At 45.9% G+C, this 19,945-nt stretch overlaps 1 protein-coding gene across 1 annotated transcript in view; it reads right to left on the bottom strand.

The window, feature by feature from the left end:
• Nucleotides 1-7,711: 7,711 nt before the first annotated feature.
• Tmem248 (transmembrane protein 248) overlaps nucleotides 7,712-19,945 on the bottom strand; it is a gene marked incomplete in the record, with an annotated part of 32,176 nt that continues 19,942 nt past the window's right edge. The window contains 5 exon segments of the mRNA XM_013520567.1: nucleotides 7,712-10,490; nucleotides 10,998-11,141; nucleotides 12,388-12,571; nucleotides 13,571-13,721; nucleotides 16,099-16,384. Of these exon segments, the coding sequence (XP_013376021.1) occupies nucleotides 10,470-10,490; nucleotides 10,998-11,141; nucleotides 12,388-12,571; nucleotides 13,571-13,721; nucleotides 16,099-16,384 (786 nt within the window).

The raw sequence follows: 19,945 nt of genomic DNA, 5'->3' as shown, positions 1-19,945 counted from the left end.
TTATCCTTCTTTTATTCTTTAAAATTAAAAAAAAGAAAAAAGAAAAAAAGAAAAAAAGAAAAAAGAAAAAACTTGAACTCCCAGGAGAAAATTTTCCTCATTTTTTCTTAGTACGTGTTTGCCATACATAGTGATCACATTCATCATGGGGACTTTGTACCTGTACATACTATATCCCAATTCTTGTTACTTTCCCATTTCTTTCCCTTCACCCCTTCTTCCCCACTAACAAATGCTGTTTCCAGTTTTTTCCTTCCCGCATTCCTGTCCCGACCCCACGCCACCCTTGCTCCCGTTCCTCTCTGAGTAAGTTCTCCCTGCTTCCCAACATCTGTCCTCCATTGTGCTGGTTATTTACACTTTTGGTTTCTCATACAAGAGAAACAGTGTGATACTTAAACTTGTGTATATGACTTATTCCATTTAAGATTATGGTCTGGGCGGGCGTGGTGGCGCACGCCTGTAATCCCAGCACTCAGGAGGCTGAGGCAGGAGGATAGTTGCAAAGTTCAAGACCAGCCTGGGCTACAAAGTGAGCTCAAGGCCAGCCTGAACTGCATAGTTAGACCCTGTCTCAAAAAAGACAAAAATAAAAAATAACGGTTATGGTCTGGAGATGTATATCTAAAAATATCTCCAGTGTATCCTTTATGCCACAGTAGTACTCCATTGTGTATAAATACATTTTCTTTATTCATTCACCCATTGATGGGCATATGGCCTATTTCCAAAACTTAGCTATTTTAAATTGTGTTGCTGTAAACACGGGTATGCATACCTCCCTGTGGAATATATCGGGAAGATGCCTACAAGGGGAATAGCTGGGTCCAACAGAACCTCTAGTTTTAGGCTTTTGAGGAATCTCCACACTGATTTCCACAGTCCTTGCACCAGTCTACACTCCCACCAACAGTGCAGAAGGACTCCTTTTCCCCACAGCCCCACCAGCATTTGTTATTGGGCTTTTGGGGTTTTTTGTTTTGTCATTGGTTGATCTCTTGATAACAGCCATTCTTTCTGAAGTGAGGAAATCTCAATATTATTTAAATTTGCTTTTTTGGATGGCCAATGATGTGCTTTTCTTTTTGTATATTTGCTGTTTGTACTTCATCTGAGAAGTGTTTATTCATTTCAGATGCCCATTTTGGATTGGGCCTTTGAATTTGGGGGATCTGACTTTTTAAGTTTTTATATATTCTAGGTATTAGTCCTTTGTCTAGGAATAGATGGCAAAAATTTTTCCCCATTTTGTGTTTGTTTCTTTACTGTTGATGATTTCTTTTGATGTGTAAAAACTTTTTAAAAGATGAGATCCCGCTGGATGTGGTGTTGCATGCCTGTAATCCCAGCACTCAGGAGGCTGAGGCAGGAGGATCACTGTCAATTCAAGGCCAGCATAGCAAAACCCATCTCAAAACACTAAGTAAACAAATAAATACGTACATAGCTAAGAGATCCCATTTGTTGGTTCTTTTTACTATTTCCTGTGTGGTCAGAATTTTGTTTATAAAGTCTTTGCCTATACCTTTGTCTTCAAGAGTTTTACCTATTCTATCGTCCATCATATTAAGTATTTCAGTTTTTATACTTAGATCTTTGATCCATTTCAATTTTAGTTTAGTGTATGATAGGAGATATGGGTCTAGGTTCAATCTTAGGTATGGAAAAAGCCAGTTTTCCCATGACCATTGATGAAAGAGATTGTCAGGCTAGGAATCTGGCTCAGTGGCACAGGTGCCTGCCTGGCAAGTGTAAGGTCCTGACTTCAATTACCAGCAACACCAAAATAAATAAATAAGGAGACTGTCTTTCTTCCAGTGAAGGGGTTGGGCCCCTTTGTCAAAGATAAGATAGCTGAGTGTGCTTGGAGTTGTTTCTGCATCTTATGTTCCATTCCATTAATCCTCAGGTCTGGGTTTTTGTTTTTGTTATTGTTTGCCAGTATCATGTTGTTTTTATATCATGGTAGCTTTGTAGTATGACTTCAAGTCAGTGATTGTGGTGCCCCCTGCCCTGTCAGTAGAGCACTTTTACCCCTTTCACAATAGAATAATATTCAGCCATAGTTAACTACCTACAGATTCATAAGGGTAAATGGTATGGTTTTGGAAGCATGAAGAAAACAAAAAAAATAGTTATGGAATATTCAGCAGTGGAAGATGTGGAGAGGTAAGATTGATCAAAAAGGTGCTATTAAGGAGTAAGGGAAACGTGTAGTATTAGCTAACCGTACCAGAAAAAAACAGGGAAAGGATAATGAGTGGAAATTAAACTAGAAGAAAAGAAGAAAAAACTGAAAAGTTCAAAGAGACAGCATGAAAAGAAGAGAATAAAAGCAGGACCTGTTTAGGTAAAGTAATATTAAAAGAGGACATCTTGTTGCTGAGACAAAATGCCTGACACCCAAAGTTTAAGGAGGAAAGGTTTATTTAGCTCACAGTTTGTAGAGGTTTCAGTCCGTAATTGGCTGATTCAAAGGCAGGGTGGCATCAAAGAGAAGAAACAGTGTATGGCAAGCAGAAGGCAGCAGAGTAGCAAAGCAGCAGCAAGCGAAGATAGCAGCAAGTGACACCAGCAGCCCTCTTTCTGTCCCTTATATCCTATTCAGGCTACTCACCTTTCTCGTGGGTACCACTCAAGCTCAGGGTGGGGCAGCCTTAATCTAGAATCACACCAAGAATCAATCCCAGCCTCACATCTGTGACCCCAGTATCACATACCCTAGATCCAGCCATCTCTGAAAAGCCCCACCTATGACCACAAGAGGCTTTGGGAGGCCATCTAGACACAAACCATAACAGAGGGCAAAGGAAAATTGGTGATAAGACTCCAAACTCTGACCCAAAAATAGTAAAACTAAAAAATGCACCAATACAGGACCAAAAGGGAAAAACTGGGTTAACAAAGGGAGAATTAGAAAACAGAAAAGTGTTGCTACAGACTTCCAAAGGATTTTTTTTTTTTTTTTTTTTTTTTTTTTTATTTAGAGTCACTCTTGTTATTTTGGAGACAGGTTCTCACTATATAGTCCAGGCTGGCCTTGAGCTCGTGGCAGTCCTCCCACCTCAGCCTCCCAAATGCTGGGATTACAGGCATGTGCCATCACGCCCAACTACCAGAAGAATGTTTTCTTCCCAGGGCCTGTAGTCTTTAACCTTACAAGCCCCTTTCCTCTTAGCCCTCTTCACAGTCGGGGTTTATGTGGAGGTTTGGACCCCTCTCCATAACTCCTATTTGTGACAACTGTCCAAGCGGGGGTAGCAGCCCAGGAAAGATGTGGGGCATTGGATTCTGAGGTTCCTGGCATGGGTTCCTGCTGGTTGGGGACCAGCCCTGGGCCCCTGATGTATATTCCAGGGTCCATAGAAGCAGCTTCAGCCATCAGGTGGAGGCTCAGGTGTCTCAGGGTGCCCAGAGAGGCAGGTGCACCCAAGCCAAATGTGGGGCAATTCCAGCAGGCCCAGTGAGGGTGTAGGGTGCCAGGTGGTGTCTCATTTTTCTGGAATCCAACTCAGGCCAAAATCTGCAACACTGCTGTCACTACAAGTTATACGTCCCACAGTCTAGACGTTGCATACGTCTGCCTGGCCTCTTGCTTTTCCACTGTGCATTTTTAGCTTCTTGTTCCCAGTCCATAGCACTGCCACCTCACAAAGCGCCTGACACGGGCCACTCACCTGGGCCAACATACAGCACGTTTCTGCTGCACCACCAACTATGGGTAGAAGATTTTTATGGACCAGGATCTACCTGGGTATGGCAAAAATGTGCATGACAGCAGCTGACTTAATTACTTTCTCACCCACAACTTAAAGGAGAGTTTCTTTTGGCTTACGGTTTCAGTCCATGGTCCCTGGGCTCCAAGGCAGAGATAGCGTGGTAAAAGGGCCAGGGTAGAGAAAAGCTGCTCACATCACAGAGACAGGAAGCAGAGAGGAGAAGCCAGGGGTAAGAAAGCACCCCCCAGTGACCACCTCCAGCCAGGCTCCTCCTGACAGCCCATTCAGCTCCAAACATGTCAGTGGGTAAATCCACTGATGAGTATAGCACATCATGATCCAATCACCTTCCCCACACACAAGACTTTGGGGGGTGTTTTAGGTCTAAGCCATCACCGTGGGTAACATTAATCCCCCTCCTCCATTTCCCACGACACTGCCCTGCGTGTCTGTGATACAGAAAAAGGTGTGTGGGTAAGCATGCTGCTTGTCTCTTAGCTTGTGCCTTCCTGGGTAGAACCTGGGCCTCCTAGAGTCCCAGAGGGACAACACTGGAGCAGGGCTGTCCTCGTGGACCCAACCTGCTCCCCTCCTACAGAGGCAGAGTCAGGACAGAACCTCCTCAGACCCCAGCATCATCTTGAGATGTGGACCAGCCAAGCACAGTAAAGTAAAGGTGTCCAGCACAAGCTGGTGGATGGTGGCCTGTAGGCGTCAGCAAATGACAGCAGCCCTAAGGGCCTGGGATAGTCTGGATGTTAAAACCTGAGGCAATCAGGAAACTTTGGTCTTGGGCAGAATGCTGGAGGCTTGGTTTTCAACAGGCTGACACCACCCCTTAGGAGACATGCTGGAAATGTGAGAACTTTCTAGTCATCATGAGTGGCCCGTCCTGGAATGGACATATCACCATGCAAAGATTCATCATGTATTTGACGTGGCTTCAGAATTTATCCAACATTCACAGAGATGAAAAGTATTTATGATCATTTGAGCCTGCAACAAACTATTTTTTGCACATTTTAAACAAACACTGTATTTCCCAGGAGTGCAATTAAGCTGGGGGAAGTGTATATACTTTGTTTTCTTGCAAAACTTACCCACATGTAGCGCTGTCCCACTCACGGTGGCTGTCCCAAGCACATGGTTATCATTTGGTAGACCCTTTGTAGGATAATAAAAGTTTTCAAAAGAGGGGTTTGGGACTGGTTAGGTTAAGCTGAGTGTGCCCGAGTAGGCTAAGCGTCCCTGATGCCCAAGTGTGCCCAAGGATAGTGGCAGCTGCCCAGCAGTAGTAGCCCCAGGCAGTGCTGGAACAGGACAGCACGGCGGCCAGGAAGGAAGGGAGCGTCCTGTTCCAGGCAGCAGCCACTGCAGGGCCCAGTGTGCCGGAAAGGTGCACTTTGGGCATCAGAGGAGGATTATCCAGTTTCTACAAAGACAAGGCATGGAAACCAGTCCCATGTGAAGGACAAATCGCCATGTACAAGATGTGATCAAGAAGTACTCTAGCCGGGAGTTGTGGTGCACACCTGTAATCCCAGCACATGGGAGGCTGAGGCAGGAGGATCACAAGTCCAGGCCAACCTGGATGACATAGTGAAACCCTGTCTCAAAAAAAGAAAAAGAAGTACTCTGTTTAATTACACTACAAGATACATTGCCATCAATCCTCCTCAAAATCTTCCCCTCCCTCTGAACCCACTTATCATTCATACCACTCTGAAGCAGGTCCGGAAGTCCTCTTCGTGTGCCTTTACATGTGTGATCAAAAACGCAGTGAATGCTGCTGCTCAGTGCCATCCCATGGAAAGGCAGGCCCATAAAAACATCAGTGTGTTCTCATCTACACTATTCACTGGATGACTTCTGGCCCTTCCCAAGTCAAAATGACCGCAAAAGGGAAATGTTTCTAATCAATTCGGGATACTGAGGCAGCCAGACAGTACAACTAAAGACCCTCAGAAAGCGGACTTCCGGAACTGCCTCAGAAAGTGGCAAGAACAATGGGAGAAGTGTCTGAAGTGAGGGAGACGATTGTGAGAGGTATTACGGCTGTGTTCACTGTAGTAAATTCTTTAAAATATAAACAGTCGCCATGTTTTGACCACACCTCATACACATAAACATCCTCTAGGGGCTTCTCATAAACTCGATGAGTGCCTGAGACACCACGGCACAAGGGCACCTTAGTTCTGGTTTTCCAGAGGCACAGGAGGGCTAGGCCACTTCAGCTGCCCAACACAGCACGCATGGAAGAGTCAGCGCCTGCCTGGGCTCCCACCCACCGTGCTGTGCTTCAGGGCCAAGAACTCCAGTCTTTTCTGGACCAGTGACAGAGCAGCTCCCTGCCTGGCCTCTGGCACACACATGCTCCAGGGCCACTGTGGCTGCAGTGTGCAGGATCTGGTCCTGGAGTGAGGGGTAAGCCCTGAGGCCCCCCTCCTTCCATCCAGCGATGAGCCAGAGGCCCCGAGCACCAGGACCACATGCAGAGCCTCCCTCTGAACCAACTCATCCCTCCCAGGATGCCCCGGGACCTCTCCAACTGAGTGCTGGTCATCTTCCCCAGCACATCTGCCACTAGACCACTTATATATATGCTCACGGCGGCCGCCCTCCCTGGAAGGTAAGGGCCAAGAAGACAAGCACTTCATCTGTGAACTTCTAGTCTCCAGCCCCTGCAACCCTGACTGGCACAGAAGAGAAACCCAGGAAATATTTGCTACTGAAGAAGCAAAACCACTTGACAGAAAGAGACTGGATAGCGAAAGCCAAACCAAGCTTGCCCTTTCCCCTGCCTGTGGCACAGCTAACTGCCATCTGTTCTTGCAATCTGCAAGCCACTCTCACCCATTCAAGATCACCCACCAGCACAGCGGAAGTCTGGGTGCTCCACGGTGAAAAGGTGGGCTCTACAAATAGGCAGAGTCTTTGAGGCAGCAACTAAGCTCACAGTGCTCCTGATGGACCGCGCAGCGCATTCGTTCCACAGCTCTCAAGTCCCAGTCAGTCTGTGGGAAAGCCCAGCAGGAAAAGGAACTGCTTTGCAAGTGAAGCCTTTAACTGGAGAACACCGTCCTGTGAGATCTTACACAGGCTGTGTGACGCAAAAGGGAAATGCAAGCTCTTACAGGCTTAGTCTGTGCTATGATGGACGCAAACCCGCACACTCAAAGACAAGCGGACAAGTGAGGGCACAGCCAGCAGACCAGGGAGGACGAGGTACCAAAGCCGAACAAAGGGCCCGAGGAGGTCCCAGCCTGCTACACCCAGGCCTTGCACCAACTTCATGCCCCTGGCACCTACTGGGGTGAGGGAAGGGACAGACACCTCTGTCCCGTGAAAAAGGGAGGAATGTGCTTTGTAAACGCGCTCTCCTTTGAGCAGCAGAAGCTGTGGAGGCTGCTGTATGTCATGGCCAACGTCAGCGGTGCCCACAGGTGTCTTTAAAATGCTGTGCCGAGTCAGCGCTCCCTGTCCCGCTGTGTGTTTCACGCCTAAGCCTTCTGGCAGGGTATGGGTCTGGTCGTGAGCATCTGTTGGTTTTATTAACCACAAAAGGCTCTGTGCTTTCAGGGAGAAGACCTAGGTCTTGGTGAGGCCACCTTAGCATTACACATTGCCAAGCCTCATCCCAACACCAGGCGATACTTCAGGGGAAAAAAGCTACAACAGGCCCTCAACTGCTTACTGCATATGTTCTTTCCGTACAAAACACCCATCAAGCCAGATATGGTGGCACACACCTGTAATCCCAGCACCCTTGGAGGCGGAGGCAGAAGGACCCCAAGTGCTAGCCTACCTGGGCAACTTAGCAACTTAGTGAGACCTTGTCTTAAAAGACAAAAAGAGTGAGGATGTAGCTCAGTGTGAAGGCCCTGGGTTCGATCCCCAGTACCGTAAAACAAAACAAAACCCACAAAAACGTACAGAAACACACACAAAAACCCACACACCCATCAGACTAGTGGAAAAGAAGACACAGCAAATAAATCCTGATGTTTTATTCTCTAAAGCACATATGCACATATTCCAAACACAGAAATTAATCAGGGAGTGGATGCCATAACAGATCGGCTACCATCATGCAGCAAGGTAAGTGGAATGCATCCGCTGGCCCTCGTAACCCCACAGTGCCTGCAGGAGGGTTGAAAAACCAGAACACTGAATCCCTACACACTGCCCAAGAAAATGCAACTGAACGGCAGGTTCCTAACAATGCGAGAAACTTACAAATAGAATCAAAACTGATTCAAGTCATACAGTGAAAGGACAAAAGGAAAAAGGAAAGAGATCAATATGATCTGAAACAACCGTTTTAATAGGAAGTCACTGACCTTTCACTGGCCCTCCAGTCCAAGGTGCCTGAGGATGAGCCTGTGCGCGGTGGGGCCACCCCTGAAGGGCAGCCTGGCCCCCTCCAGAACACTCCCCCGTTCTGAGGTCCATGGGGAGGCACAGCCACGGACTGGGCCCGCACACGCGGCCCAGCAGTAACAAGGCGCCCTGCCTCTCCTGGGCTTCTGTGGCAGCCTCTTCTAGAGCCGTGGCCTCCCCACTCCCCGCCCTCCTTCACACACCTGCTCAGCTCTGCGTTCCTGCAAGATCTCTGAGAATGACCTGCTACAGTGAGTGCTGGGTTTTAACTTGTGTGTCCTGGCCGCAGGACAAGTCATACTGATCTGGCACTTTTGGCACATCCTCATGCCTAACAGTGTTTCTCCCTTGGCTACAGATTCCAGCCATTCCCTGTCATTAAAACAAGGGCAATTAAGATTTGCAATGAGCTGGACTGAACAAACCAATGAAACTGATTTTTTAACTTGTCTTTTAGCCTGTTGTATTACTCTGCTAATTATGAGCCTATCCCTATAACTCCACTTTACTGGGACTTTACTAAGTCAGTAGCAGCTTGATCTAAAGTCTGATAGTCCTAAGGATATTGACACTTCTAAAGGCCAAGCCAAATGGCTCTTTCTAAATCATGTCTCATAAGGGTTTCAAAGTCTCTAAAGAGAAAACTAAAATAAAATGTTAGCCATGCCTCATGTAAGCAATCATATCATACCAAAAAGAATCAGAAACAAAAAACTGGTTAGACAAGTATGATCACTGCACTTGAAATGTACTGAGGAAAAAATGGAGTACTAACATATCAAGTTACTATGGCGATTATTTTAACAATCTTCAATAAAGCCCACAACTTTTCCTTTCAAGAATGCCTGGGATAGAATGTTCCAGGTCAACAAATTTCAGACTACAGGAACTCCTTCTAATTTAAGCAGACAGAAACAGAGCTACAGTGCTGACAGTCACGTCCAAGGTCTTAATTGCCCTCCTGCTCTAAAGCTGTGTGGGAGAACACAGACACCACTGACGACATGACTTATTAAGGCAAAGAGTTGTCAACAAAAACAAGTAACAAGAAAGGACTGGAATAGATAATGTTCGAGCTTCTAAAAATGAAAGAGAATGAAGAGGGCAAAAGGACCAAGGAGCTAGATGATCAAAATGTTCTAAGAAAAATTCTTTTGGTTGTCCTTGATAAACAGTAAATCGGGGGCTGGGGAGATAGCTTAGTGGTAGAACACTTACCTAGTATGTTCAAGGCCCTCAGTTCAATCCCCAGCACCACACACACACACACACACACACACACACACACGAAACAGCCAATCAGAATTTCATTCCTTCAAATTTTACAGGCACTGTGTTCATCATGTGATAGATCTAGTAGATGCCATCTTCCTTTGAAGATGTTCACTGCATAAAAATCCAGGGAAAATGTTTTGTTTTTTTTAAAAAAAGAAAGTTTATCTCCTTTTCAAAAAAAGAAAGAAACCCTTTCATGACTACTAAACCACGTTGTCATCCTTTCTTTCCACACTGCCATGTGCATGCCAGGAATAGGACAGCTAACTGCGATTCCACCCCAGACCCATGGCCTGATGTCTAGGCCCTTGGGAGTGAGGGAGCTGCTTTAACTTTTATAATAGGGGGCGGGGTGCGGGGAGAACATTCTGTGCCAACTCAAACAAGACTGGGTTCCTCACCATCATGGAAAATGAAACTTAAGATCTTTACCATCTAGTTGACTTTTAAATATTTAACTTTTTACTCTGGAGGAAAGCACAAGTCTGTCCTAACTAGACAGTATTAAAATGTGACTATTTTAATTTTTCTTCAAAAAAAAAAAAAAAAAAAAAACACTTAGGGATGTTTCCTTGCAAGCAAAATGAAGAATAGGGTATTGTTGTTGTTACTGTGATTATTAAGCCACAGACACAATAAAATCCACAAAATGGATTGGTGGCTTTGGAAATGCAGTATCATATCAAAGGTGCAGACTGTTTCAAACATCTTGTACATATCAGGCTGAAACAAGAACGGAAGCAAACCTCAACCCCACCAGCGAGGAAGCACACCGCAACCCTGGTGAAGACACGACCTGCTCCGTGATGCAAGATCCTCAAGTCCCCTCTAGTGTTACACAGAAGTCTCCCAGGTCCAGGGGTGAGGTCGAAGGGTTCTGGCTGCACCCAGTGCAAAGCACGTGCATCATTGGACCAATTTCTGAATAGATTTTTATAAATATGTACAAATCAGTTACAGGCACTTGAAATGTCTTTGGCTGGAGTAACCCAACACTGCAAGATCATGTGTTTGGAGTGGCCAGGCCCTGGCTGGGGTCCGCAGGCAATGATGATGGTTCTTTCAGTCTCTCTCCAAAGACAAGGAGGTGTGAGATTAGGCATCAGCCAAAGCCACCTAGAGGAAACCAAGACAGGCAATCCAGTCACACAGAAAGCCTGGGGAATTCAGCCCCAGGGGGACCCTTCCCAAAGGCCTGGCCAGACTGAGGGACTACATCCACCAGGCAGGGGAGTCCTACACCCCTAAGAAAACAATTCAGTCTAGAAAGAAATGAACAGAAATCTGAAGTCTTCTCCAGGAAGGAGCCAATCTGTGGAACTCCTATGCTGAGATAAAATTGACTTTTTGAACCCTGATTAGCAGCACTGTTAAGGTGAGTCTCTCCCTAAGAGATATACAGGGAAGGCAGCCTAACCAGGGTGAGCAATTTGCAATGGACAATTCGGAATAACTGATGTAGACAAGTATGAGGTTGAAAACCCACCACCATAATACAGGCTAAGGACGGTTTCCAGTGACAAGCCAGGAACTGATTCCTTCGGGGTCAAGGTAAGGACTGACTGAGATATCTGTACGCTGAGACCTCTAGCAAACACAGGACCAGGACTGTCCACTGCTCACCTTCTCAGGGCAAAATTCAGGATTGCTCTGACGCAGTTTGCTGGGTCTGCCTTTGATCACAGCATAGCAAAACATTGTTATCACCATCACAAAGAGGAAGTAACTGGTGTGCATGAGGTGCAAATTTATTAATGAACGGTCATCCTAAATAAAAAAGAAAAACAGAAGCATCTGCAACTGAGTCACTGAATGGTTTCAACGCTGGCTTTCTGGAGACAGCATTCCCAACCTCTACACCTAATCAACTTGCCTGAGCTGGAACAGGAAGTCTCTCCTTTTGTCTCCAAACTGTAATAGCTGGCTCTCATTAAGTGAAGACGTGGTGTTCCTTATGACCTCCATGAGTAACCCATCTATCTGGCTTCCTCGGGCCCACACTGCCAAGCCTCACCACCCAAGTACCCGTCGTACAAAGGCTGCAGAGACTCACTTTTAACCCCTGCTCCTCCCTGGACGAGTCCTCGTCTCCAGGTTGAAGGCTGGCAACTACACTCACACCACTCCCTCCCCTGCCACTCCCACCACCCCTGCCTCAGGGCAGCTTCCATCCCCCAGCCCTCTCCCCATTTCTCTAAGTCCCTGGCTGAAGATGTGGAAGTCAGGTTGGACTCCTTCCTCTCTGACATGCAGCCAATCACCAGGCCTGCTGCAGTCCCCGTGATGTGGCCTTGGGTTCTCTCTCATTTACACAGAGCACAGCAGACAGTCTCCGAACACACCTGGCACAAAAGTACCTGCAGCCCCAACACGAGCAGAGCTGGCGAGGCAGGGCTTCTGGAAGCCCACCCGCCGTCCAGGCCCATCCCGCTGCCACTCCTGAGTTGTGACCCATGGCTTCCACAGCCTCACATAAAGGAACCACAGAAAAGGGACAGGGCCAGACTGAAAGAGGAGAAATCTACCTGACAGTGACAGAAGGAAGGAAAGGCACTGAGAACTCATCAGTGCCACCTGTGCAGCGCGGGTGCCCATCGAAGCGGGAAGCCGAGCTGGGACAGCAGTGCCCAAGAGTGGTCCTCCCTTCTCGAGGTCACACCCAGGCAGGCTGCCCTCTCTAGTCAGAGATTCACCTCCTGCTAGACTCACTTCAACCTCTCAAGCTCCACGCAGCACCATTCACACTATCCAGGATTCTGCTATGGGAGGAAGACTTCTCGTAAACTCTATGGGTTAGACAGAGCAGCTGCTCAAGAAATAACTGATGCTAAAGAAAACAGAAAATAAAGAACCAGATTTTCCTTAATGCTTTAAAAGGGTGGCCTGTTTTCCAAGTTTCCACCACTGCACTTGGTCACCCAGGCCCAGCCAGAGCCTACAGGGACAGGGAGGCGGCTAAGCCAGGGAGGCACACAGGGCCTGCATGCACACACACACAACTGTTCCTACTTACGTCTGGAACAATAACTGTAAGCTTGGGGTTTAAAGCATGATAGACTTTTCCAATGGCCCCCTTGTAACACCAGAAAGGATTGTAGTCTTGCGCGTATTTCGTGTTGGCATCACGGGCAGTCGTGAAGATCTTGTACCAGAGCGTGGCGTTGCTGTACGTGTCAGGAACACAGTGTGGAGGCTGTCTGCAGAGGAAGAGGGGGAAACGAGTGCTCAGTGACCTGACACATCCCCATGGGACCCCCCAGGGTAGGGACAGCGAACCAAGCAACAGGTGTACAAAGGAGAATACGACATTTCCAACAACACTGTGTTGTCTAGAATAAATACCATTATACTTTGAGTTTGAGGTTTTTGGGTTGTTGTTAATAAAACACAAAGAAGAAAAAAGATATAGGTCTCTGACATTGAGGAGTTTGGGTGCTGGATGTTGGATTTTTGCCTTCAAAACTCAACCCATGGTCCTCTCACATACAATGCAGCCAAAGAGGGCTCTGTTTCTTTTAGGTCAATTTTTCAAATTACCTAAATTCCTAGTTACAAATGGATGCTTTACATATGAACTTCTGCATCAGCTACTGTAACTCCAAATAATGTTTAACTTATCTCATCCTACAAACCTCTAACTGTCTAAGTAGATAAGCACCAGGATTTCAGCGTAATTCTTTTAAAGATTCCCCACAGAACTTTGCTAAGTAGACTACATCTCGCATATACTATGTCCTCCACAGAGAAAGGAGGGGTAAACTGATCAACACTGACTGTTCAAAAAAAAAGGATTTGTTTAATGGAAAACAAGGTTCAATTCATACTCTGAGTTAGTTAAAAACTAACTCTGGAAAATGAAAATGAACAAAAACTTTACGTTTAAGTAGCCTTGTTATGGGTCACTCTGGCTGGAGATCACAGCTCTTTTTTTCCTTTTTCCATCTCACATTTCTTCTGTTCTTGGAGGAAAGTCAGCCTACATACAACAGCGGCAGGATTTTGCCACCAGGTGGAAACACTAGCTTTCTGATATTTGTGTGCGGAAGTTCTACCATTAGAATTGCAAATTAAACTGTACAGAACCCTTTTTTACAAGGGTCCAATCACAGGCCACTCTAGAATGTAGCACAGTGCAGGTCATGCCGGGAATTTCCTGGCTGGTCCACTCCTGGCAGATGGGTGCAGCAGACACTTACACAGTGACAGGGAAGACATCAGGGGTGGCCGTGAGGGTCATGCAGGTTGTGAACACCACCTGCTCACAATGGCCATGAAGAGCACAGTCATCCGAGCTCCAAGCCGTGGGGAAGGTAAAGGTGATGTTTATTTCCTCGTGGGCTTCCCTGCCTGTGACAGGAGAAATTAGATTTTTAGTAAATACAGGCCAGAGTTCCTTATCATTCTCTGGAATTCAAATGAATCCCAACGCCAATCACCTGTGAGGCTGCCACATCCTGATGCCAACTATGAGGCCAGCTCGACACAGTGGAGTCCCAAGGTGGCCAACGGACAGCAGGCGGCACCCTGCTGGGAAGCCTGGGCTGGGGAGCAGCACCAGTTTCAGCACCTGCACAGCCCTCTCATCATCTCCAGTCTGCTTTTATATGTACCACTTCACTTAAAAGTTACCATTATTCCATGAATGTGACCACAGAAGGCCACAGTTCCCCTTTGATGCAAGTACAACCTGAGGATCTGAATGTCTTAACAGACTTAAGAAAGGTCAGGGGACCAATGTGTGATGAAGCCTAAACTACACCCAAGGGGTTCCAAGGCCAAACTATTTGCTCCATGCAAAACTCAGAGGTCACTGCACCTTGACACCACAGAGATGGCTTTTCCTCCGGGAGTCACTTGGAGACAGAGGGGCCGGCACTCACAAATTCCTTTAACAGCTTTGCGAAGGGAACTCTTTGAGGGCCAGGCCACTCATGTGAAACCTTTCCTGATGTTTCCAGCTTCCACAACTTCCCTGTCCTCCTGAATCACCCAGTCTGTCATGAGTGAGGCACTGGCCAAAGGACAGTGATCCATGTTTTGTAAGTTTCTACTTTTCCTATTAAATAGGCACTTAAATAGCACTGCCTTCATGCCAGGAACTCACTGTTAACTCATGTTGTTTTGGTCTTTTCTAAAATGCCAGAATTCCATGGGGAGAGACCAGATCCTAGGCTTTTTCTTCTAATATAGTGGTGAACTAATGGTGAGTGTTAAAAATATCATGCAGGCATGGAAGGACACTCCCCTTTGTGGGAGAGCACTACCCTGCAGACCTGAGACCCTGGATTTCATCCCCTGAAATGGACTGGGGAGAGGGGCAGATGTTCAGACAACACGATGACAACTAAGGCAATATGTGTATTTCTAGTTAAGTACCAAAAATTCCAACAGGATAAATCTGAGTAAAAATGACAGGTGTAAACACAGTTGGCCCTTCAACAATGTTAGGGTTAGGATGTAGCCTTAAATACAACTAGAATTGTTGACTTCCCAAAAATCTGACCTGCAGCTGGCTAGAAATCTTAATAGTAAGATCAACAGTCCATAAAACATTTTGCATGTTACCGGCATGGCACACAGAAGAAATCCAGAGAATCGGGTCCCTTTTTACTGCAATTCAACTGTGTTGTTCAACTGTTATTTTTGTGGCATTTTGATACTCATAACACCTGAGCTCCCAGCAGCAACAGCATAAGATGGCTATGAACTATTACAGGAGGATAGCATGACCAGAGCCAATTTCACACAGTTATGACCCAGTACCACCACCCCTTTACATTTGCTTACATTTCTTTCCATGGTGAACAGTGCCATGTACAGTCTGTTTATGTGTTAGGCTCTAAAAAATCCTAACTTTCTGAAACGCAGTGTGCATACTTTAAGGTAGTAAATGATTAAAACACAATTCACACGTATCTTTTTCTTTGTCTTTTTGAGACAGGGTCTCACTACGCAGTTCAGGCTGGCCTTGAGCTCACTTTGTAGCCCAGGCTGGTCTTGAACTGGCAACGATCCTCCTGCCTCAGCCTCCTGAGTACTGGGATTACAGGCATGCACCACCATGACCAGCTCCATATATCTTATGCATTCACAAAATACTTCTTACTGATTTTTTTCAATATTTCTAGGCTACAAGCTTATCTGCAAGTTTTTTTGAATTAGCACAAATTCTCAAAAAAAAAAAAAAAAAAAATCCAAGTATAAGTGGATCTGTGTAATTCAAACTGGGCATGGTGGCGCATGCCTATAACCCCAGCACTTGGGAGGCTGAGGCAGGAGAATCACCATGTGTTTGAGGCCAACCTGAGCTACACAGTGAGTTCAAGGCCAGCCTGAAACATGTAACAAGACCTTGTCTCAAGAAAAAAAAACCCTGTGTTGTTCAAATATTAAAGCTAGAAAGAGGCCTAGCAGCTTTCCAGTTTCTCTCTTTCTTTGGTGGTGCTGGGGATGGAAGCCAGGGCCTCACACACCAGGTGAACGCTCTACCACTGAGCTCCGTCCCAGCCCCGTCACTTTCCCACTCTTATGGGTGCATAGCGAGACTCCTGCACGGCAGACACTTTACTAAGTGAAGACATCCCAGGGGTTCCTTCTAAACTTCACACAGTTCGAGCTCAACATAAGACACACACATGAGGAAAGCACAAAGCAAGACTGCCCATACGCTATTCTTAGCTGGTGGTTCAGGATTCTGAAAGGAAAGGGGCCAACACTCGCTCACCTGAAAGTCCAATCTGATGTCCCAAAATGGTCGAATACAGATGGGTGACGTTGCGGGAGAAGCCGCCAAAGGGTTTGAGGGGGTCCAGGGTGAGGGTGATTACAACTGAGATGTTAACTGGGCCAGAGTCCTCCATGGCCTGGGGGGACTGGGTGGACACTCTGGCCTGCCCACTGGTCACTGTGCTCTCTGAGGCCGTGCTGTCGTTTGAGAGATGCTTTAATGTTTCATTTTCTGATACGCAGAAGTCCAAGTCATTAAACCGCAGCAGAAAAGTATTCCAGTCCTTGGGGAAAGCAAAGAGAAACAAACGTGAGCAGCCCTGAAGCCTCCCTCTGCAGGAATCCAGCAAGGACCTGCGGTGTGGCCTCACAGCAGGAGACATTCAGCCAGCCATTTCCCTGACAGGAGAGCGCAGCCACCCTCCTCGGGAACTGGCAGGACCGCGTGACTTTTCTAAGCACTCCCCTACTCATAATCTAAAACAGGAACTCTACAGCGGCATGAGGTAGTAAACACACTGTGCGACTGAACAGACTTGATCAGGAAAAACATGTTTAAACCCCACACAGACAAGAGAAAGGGGATACGGGGAAGGGACCGGGGGTGGGGATGAGCAGGACCCAAAAATGTTTTATGTATGGACAAAAATACCACAGTGAAAGCCCGTATTTTATAAAATAAGTGGTACCAATAAAAAGTGCATTATAGGGGCCGGGGATAGAGCTCAGTGGCTCAGCGCCTGCCTGGCAAGCTCAGGGTCCTGAGTTTGATTCCCGGTACCAAAACAAACAAGCAAACAAACAAACAAAAACCAAAAAAAAAGTATATTATACTTAAGAATTACCCAGCCTCAGAATCAAACTGAAAAGAAAGCTTGAGTGAAAGTAGTAAAGCATTTAAAACATTAATTCAAGTTCCTTTAGTGACTGTAACATAATAATTATAATTTTAAGTAATTCCTCAAAAGGTCAATTCCATACACCCTGCTTACTGTTCCTAGAACACAAATCAGCAGTAAATTCCAACACTTGTCCAGTACTTACTCCTCCCTGCCATGGACTTTGGACGTCACTTTGGAGCAGGAGCAGTTTGAAAACAACGGGCACAGAATGCTTGTAACTTTGTTGTTGTTTTTTCAGTACCAGGGATCCAATCCAAGGCCTCACACAGGCTACGCAAGGCTCTACCACTGGGCCACACTCCCAGCTCCTTCTCTTAGGATCATAACCCATGGTGACTAAATCATTAAGCTAGTTTTTCAAATACATACAATGAACTATGTCATGAGTAAACAGATGCTAACAAAGTAAAGGACTTGCCAAAGTCCATTTTCAATTTACAGAAAACCAGATGTGAACTCATACTCTACAAGAGAAAACACACCTTAGGCACACACTGGTGACAACAGCACTTTGGGAGGCTGACGCAGAAGGATCATGAGTTAGGTTTCCTCCTTAGCAATTTAGCAAGACCCTGTATCCAACTAAAAAACAGAAATAAAAAGGCCAGGGATGTAGCTCAGTGTGTGGCCCTGCGTTCAAAGCCCAATACTACAATCAATGAATCGATCAATCACTGATAGCAAACCTAACCTAGGCCGCTGGTACATACAACTTCTCCCAAGTTGCCAAACAGAAGACAAAAAAACCAATTACATATTTAATTACTCTAACAGTAGTGTTCATTTTTAAATGCCAATTAAGCAATCCCCGAACAGTCAAGTGATCTTTGCAGCATGAGTACAACTGAAAGTGACACTTAGCAAGCCTACAACTGGGCATATCAAGTCCCAGTTTCCCTGCCGCCTACAAACTCAGCAGACCATTCTAGTTCATCCATCTAACCCTTCATGCTGCAGACGTGAAGGAATTGAGGCCCACATCAAACCAGGCTTTTCTAATTCCACAGTGGAAGACAGAATCAGCAATAATTCCAACTCATACCTGACACTACACACTACTCTTTCCTACAAATCAGGAAACCACTAGGTTAACCATCTGAAAGTAAAACCACAAAATTAACATAACCAAGGTTCTGTAGCATCTTAGCTTTACTTTACTGCAAAGCTTGAGTCCATGTTAAAAAGCCAGCCAAAGCCAACACCAGGTACCGTTTTATTAAGGGCTAATTATCCAGGCTACATCTCTTAGCCAGTGGCCTTGGTCAAATGTTCAAGACAGACTCAAGGTCTATGAGAAAGAAATGCCAGAATGCTGCCAAGCTCTGGCTGTGACCAGCATCTTCATTTTCTCCCCTAACATGGGTGCAGTTAAGGATTCAGTCAGGTCAGAAAAGAGCAAGAATTAAACCAGCTAGCAAGATTCTTGGTAAGAACCTCTTCGGAAGGGTTTCATGACCAAAATAACTCAAACTTGTTCCTTTAACTATGTCAAGACACAGTTCACAAGACTATTCCTCCCACCAAAATCAGCTATGACCTAGAATGTCACAGAGCGCAAGAGAAAGCCATGAAACCGATGACACAGAACTCTCCTGTCCATGCGAGGCACGCACGTGCACGCACACACACAACACAGCTGCCCCACAGTCCCAAGCCCTCTCCCCACTCCCCACAGCAAACCAACCCAGAAGAAAAAGTGCAAGAGGAGGCACTCAGGGAGTCTAGTAAGATGGGAACTAACATATACTACAAGAAACTCTGCCAGTCAATTCACCATATCATTAATTCAGCATAATTCCTAATATACAGATTTATGAGTAAGTATATTATTATCTACTTCTCTTACACAAGAATTACTAAATTGTTATTGTTTTCTAATATGTCAAACATACATTTAATATTCGCACTATGTGTTCAATTATAATATACCTAGCTTATACTATGATAAAAACAGCACAGTACTGGCAAAAAAAAAAACAGACCGAGGATCAATGGAACAGATTAGAAGATGCAGAAATAACTCCAGACATACTCAGCCAACTTATCTTTGACAAAGGAGCCAAATACATTCACTGGAAAAAAGACAGCCTCTTTAATAAATAGTGCTGGGAAAGCTAACTTTCCATATACTGAAGATTAAAACTAGACCCCTTTCTTTCACCATGCATTAAACTTAAATTGAAATGGATCAAAGATCTAAATATTAAAACAGAAACATTAAATCTAATGGAAGACAGAATTGGTAGAACTCTTTAAGGCACTGGTGTAGGCAAAGGCTTCATGAATAAAACCCTGACTGCACTGGAAATATCACAGAGAATCAACAATTGGGATCTCATTAAAAAGCTTTTGCATAGCAAATGAAATCACCAACAGAATGAAAAGGCACCCCACAGGGTGGGAAAAAATTTTTGCCAGCTGTTTCTCGGACAAAGGACTAATATCTGTAACATATAAAGAACTGAAAAAAATCAGGCCCCCACATTTAAATACCCAATCCAAAAATGGACATCTGAGAGGCTCCCGAAGGGAGGGCCCCCAGCGCATGGGGAGCCTCGGGCGGGGAGCGCTGGTCTTCCAGCTGGCTAGCTTCCTGCCTCGTAGGCTCCCACATGGGGAGCCATGCGGCCGTGAGCACTGTTGCACGCCGGCCCTTAGGCCGGCTGCCACCGCTCAGTTGGGATCTATCATGACACACAGAAACAGTGGCACAATTGGCCCACCATGGACTGACTGCAGTTGCCCACCCATGCGTGTGAATCATTCAAACTTTGAACAACCCCTGGGAATACATGCCATACAACGGGCCACTCTTGCTCCTGCCATTAAGAACTGGAAAGGTCCAGAGCCAGCGGAGGAGCAGCTGCTGAACAAGGACTCAGAGAACATGAGAATGCAGACTAAGCCTACGGAGTCAGAGGTCCAGTGGACTGGGGTCACGAG

The sequence above is a fragment of the Chinchilla lanigera genome, unplaced genomic scaffold, assembly GCF_000276665.1.
Source record: "Chinchilla lanigera isolate Chin_1 unplaced genomic scaffold, ChiLan1.0 scaffold00055, whole genome shotgun sequence".
Taxonomy (NCBI): Eukaryota; Metazoa; Chordata; class Mammalia; order Rodentia; family Chinchillidae; genus Chinchilla; species Chinchilla lanigera.
This window is presented reverse-complemented; position numbering and strand designations above follow the sequence as displayed.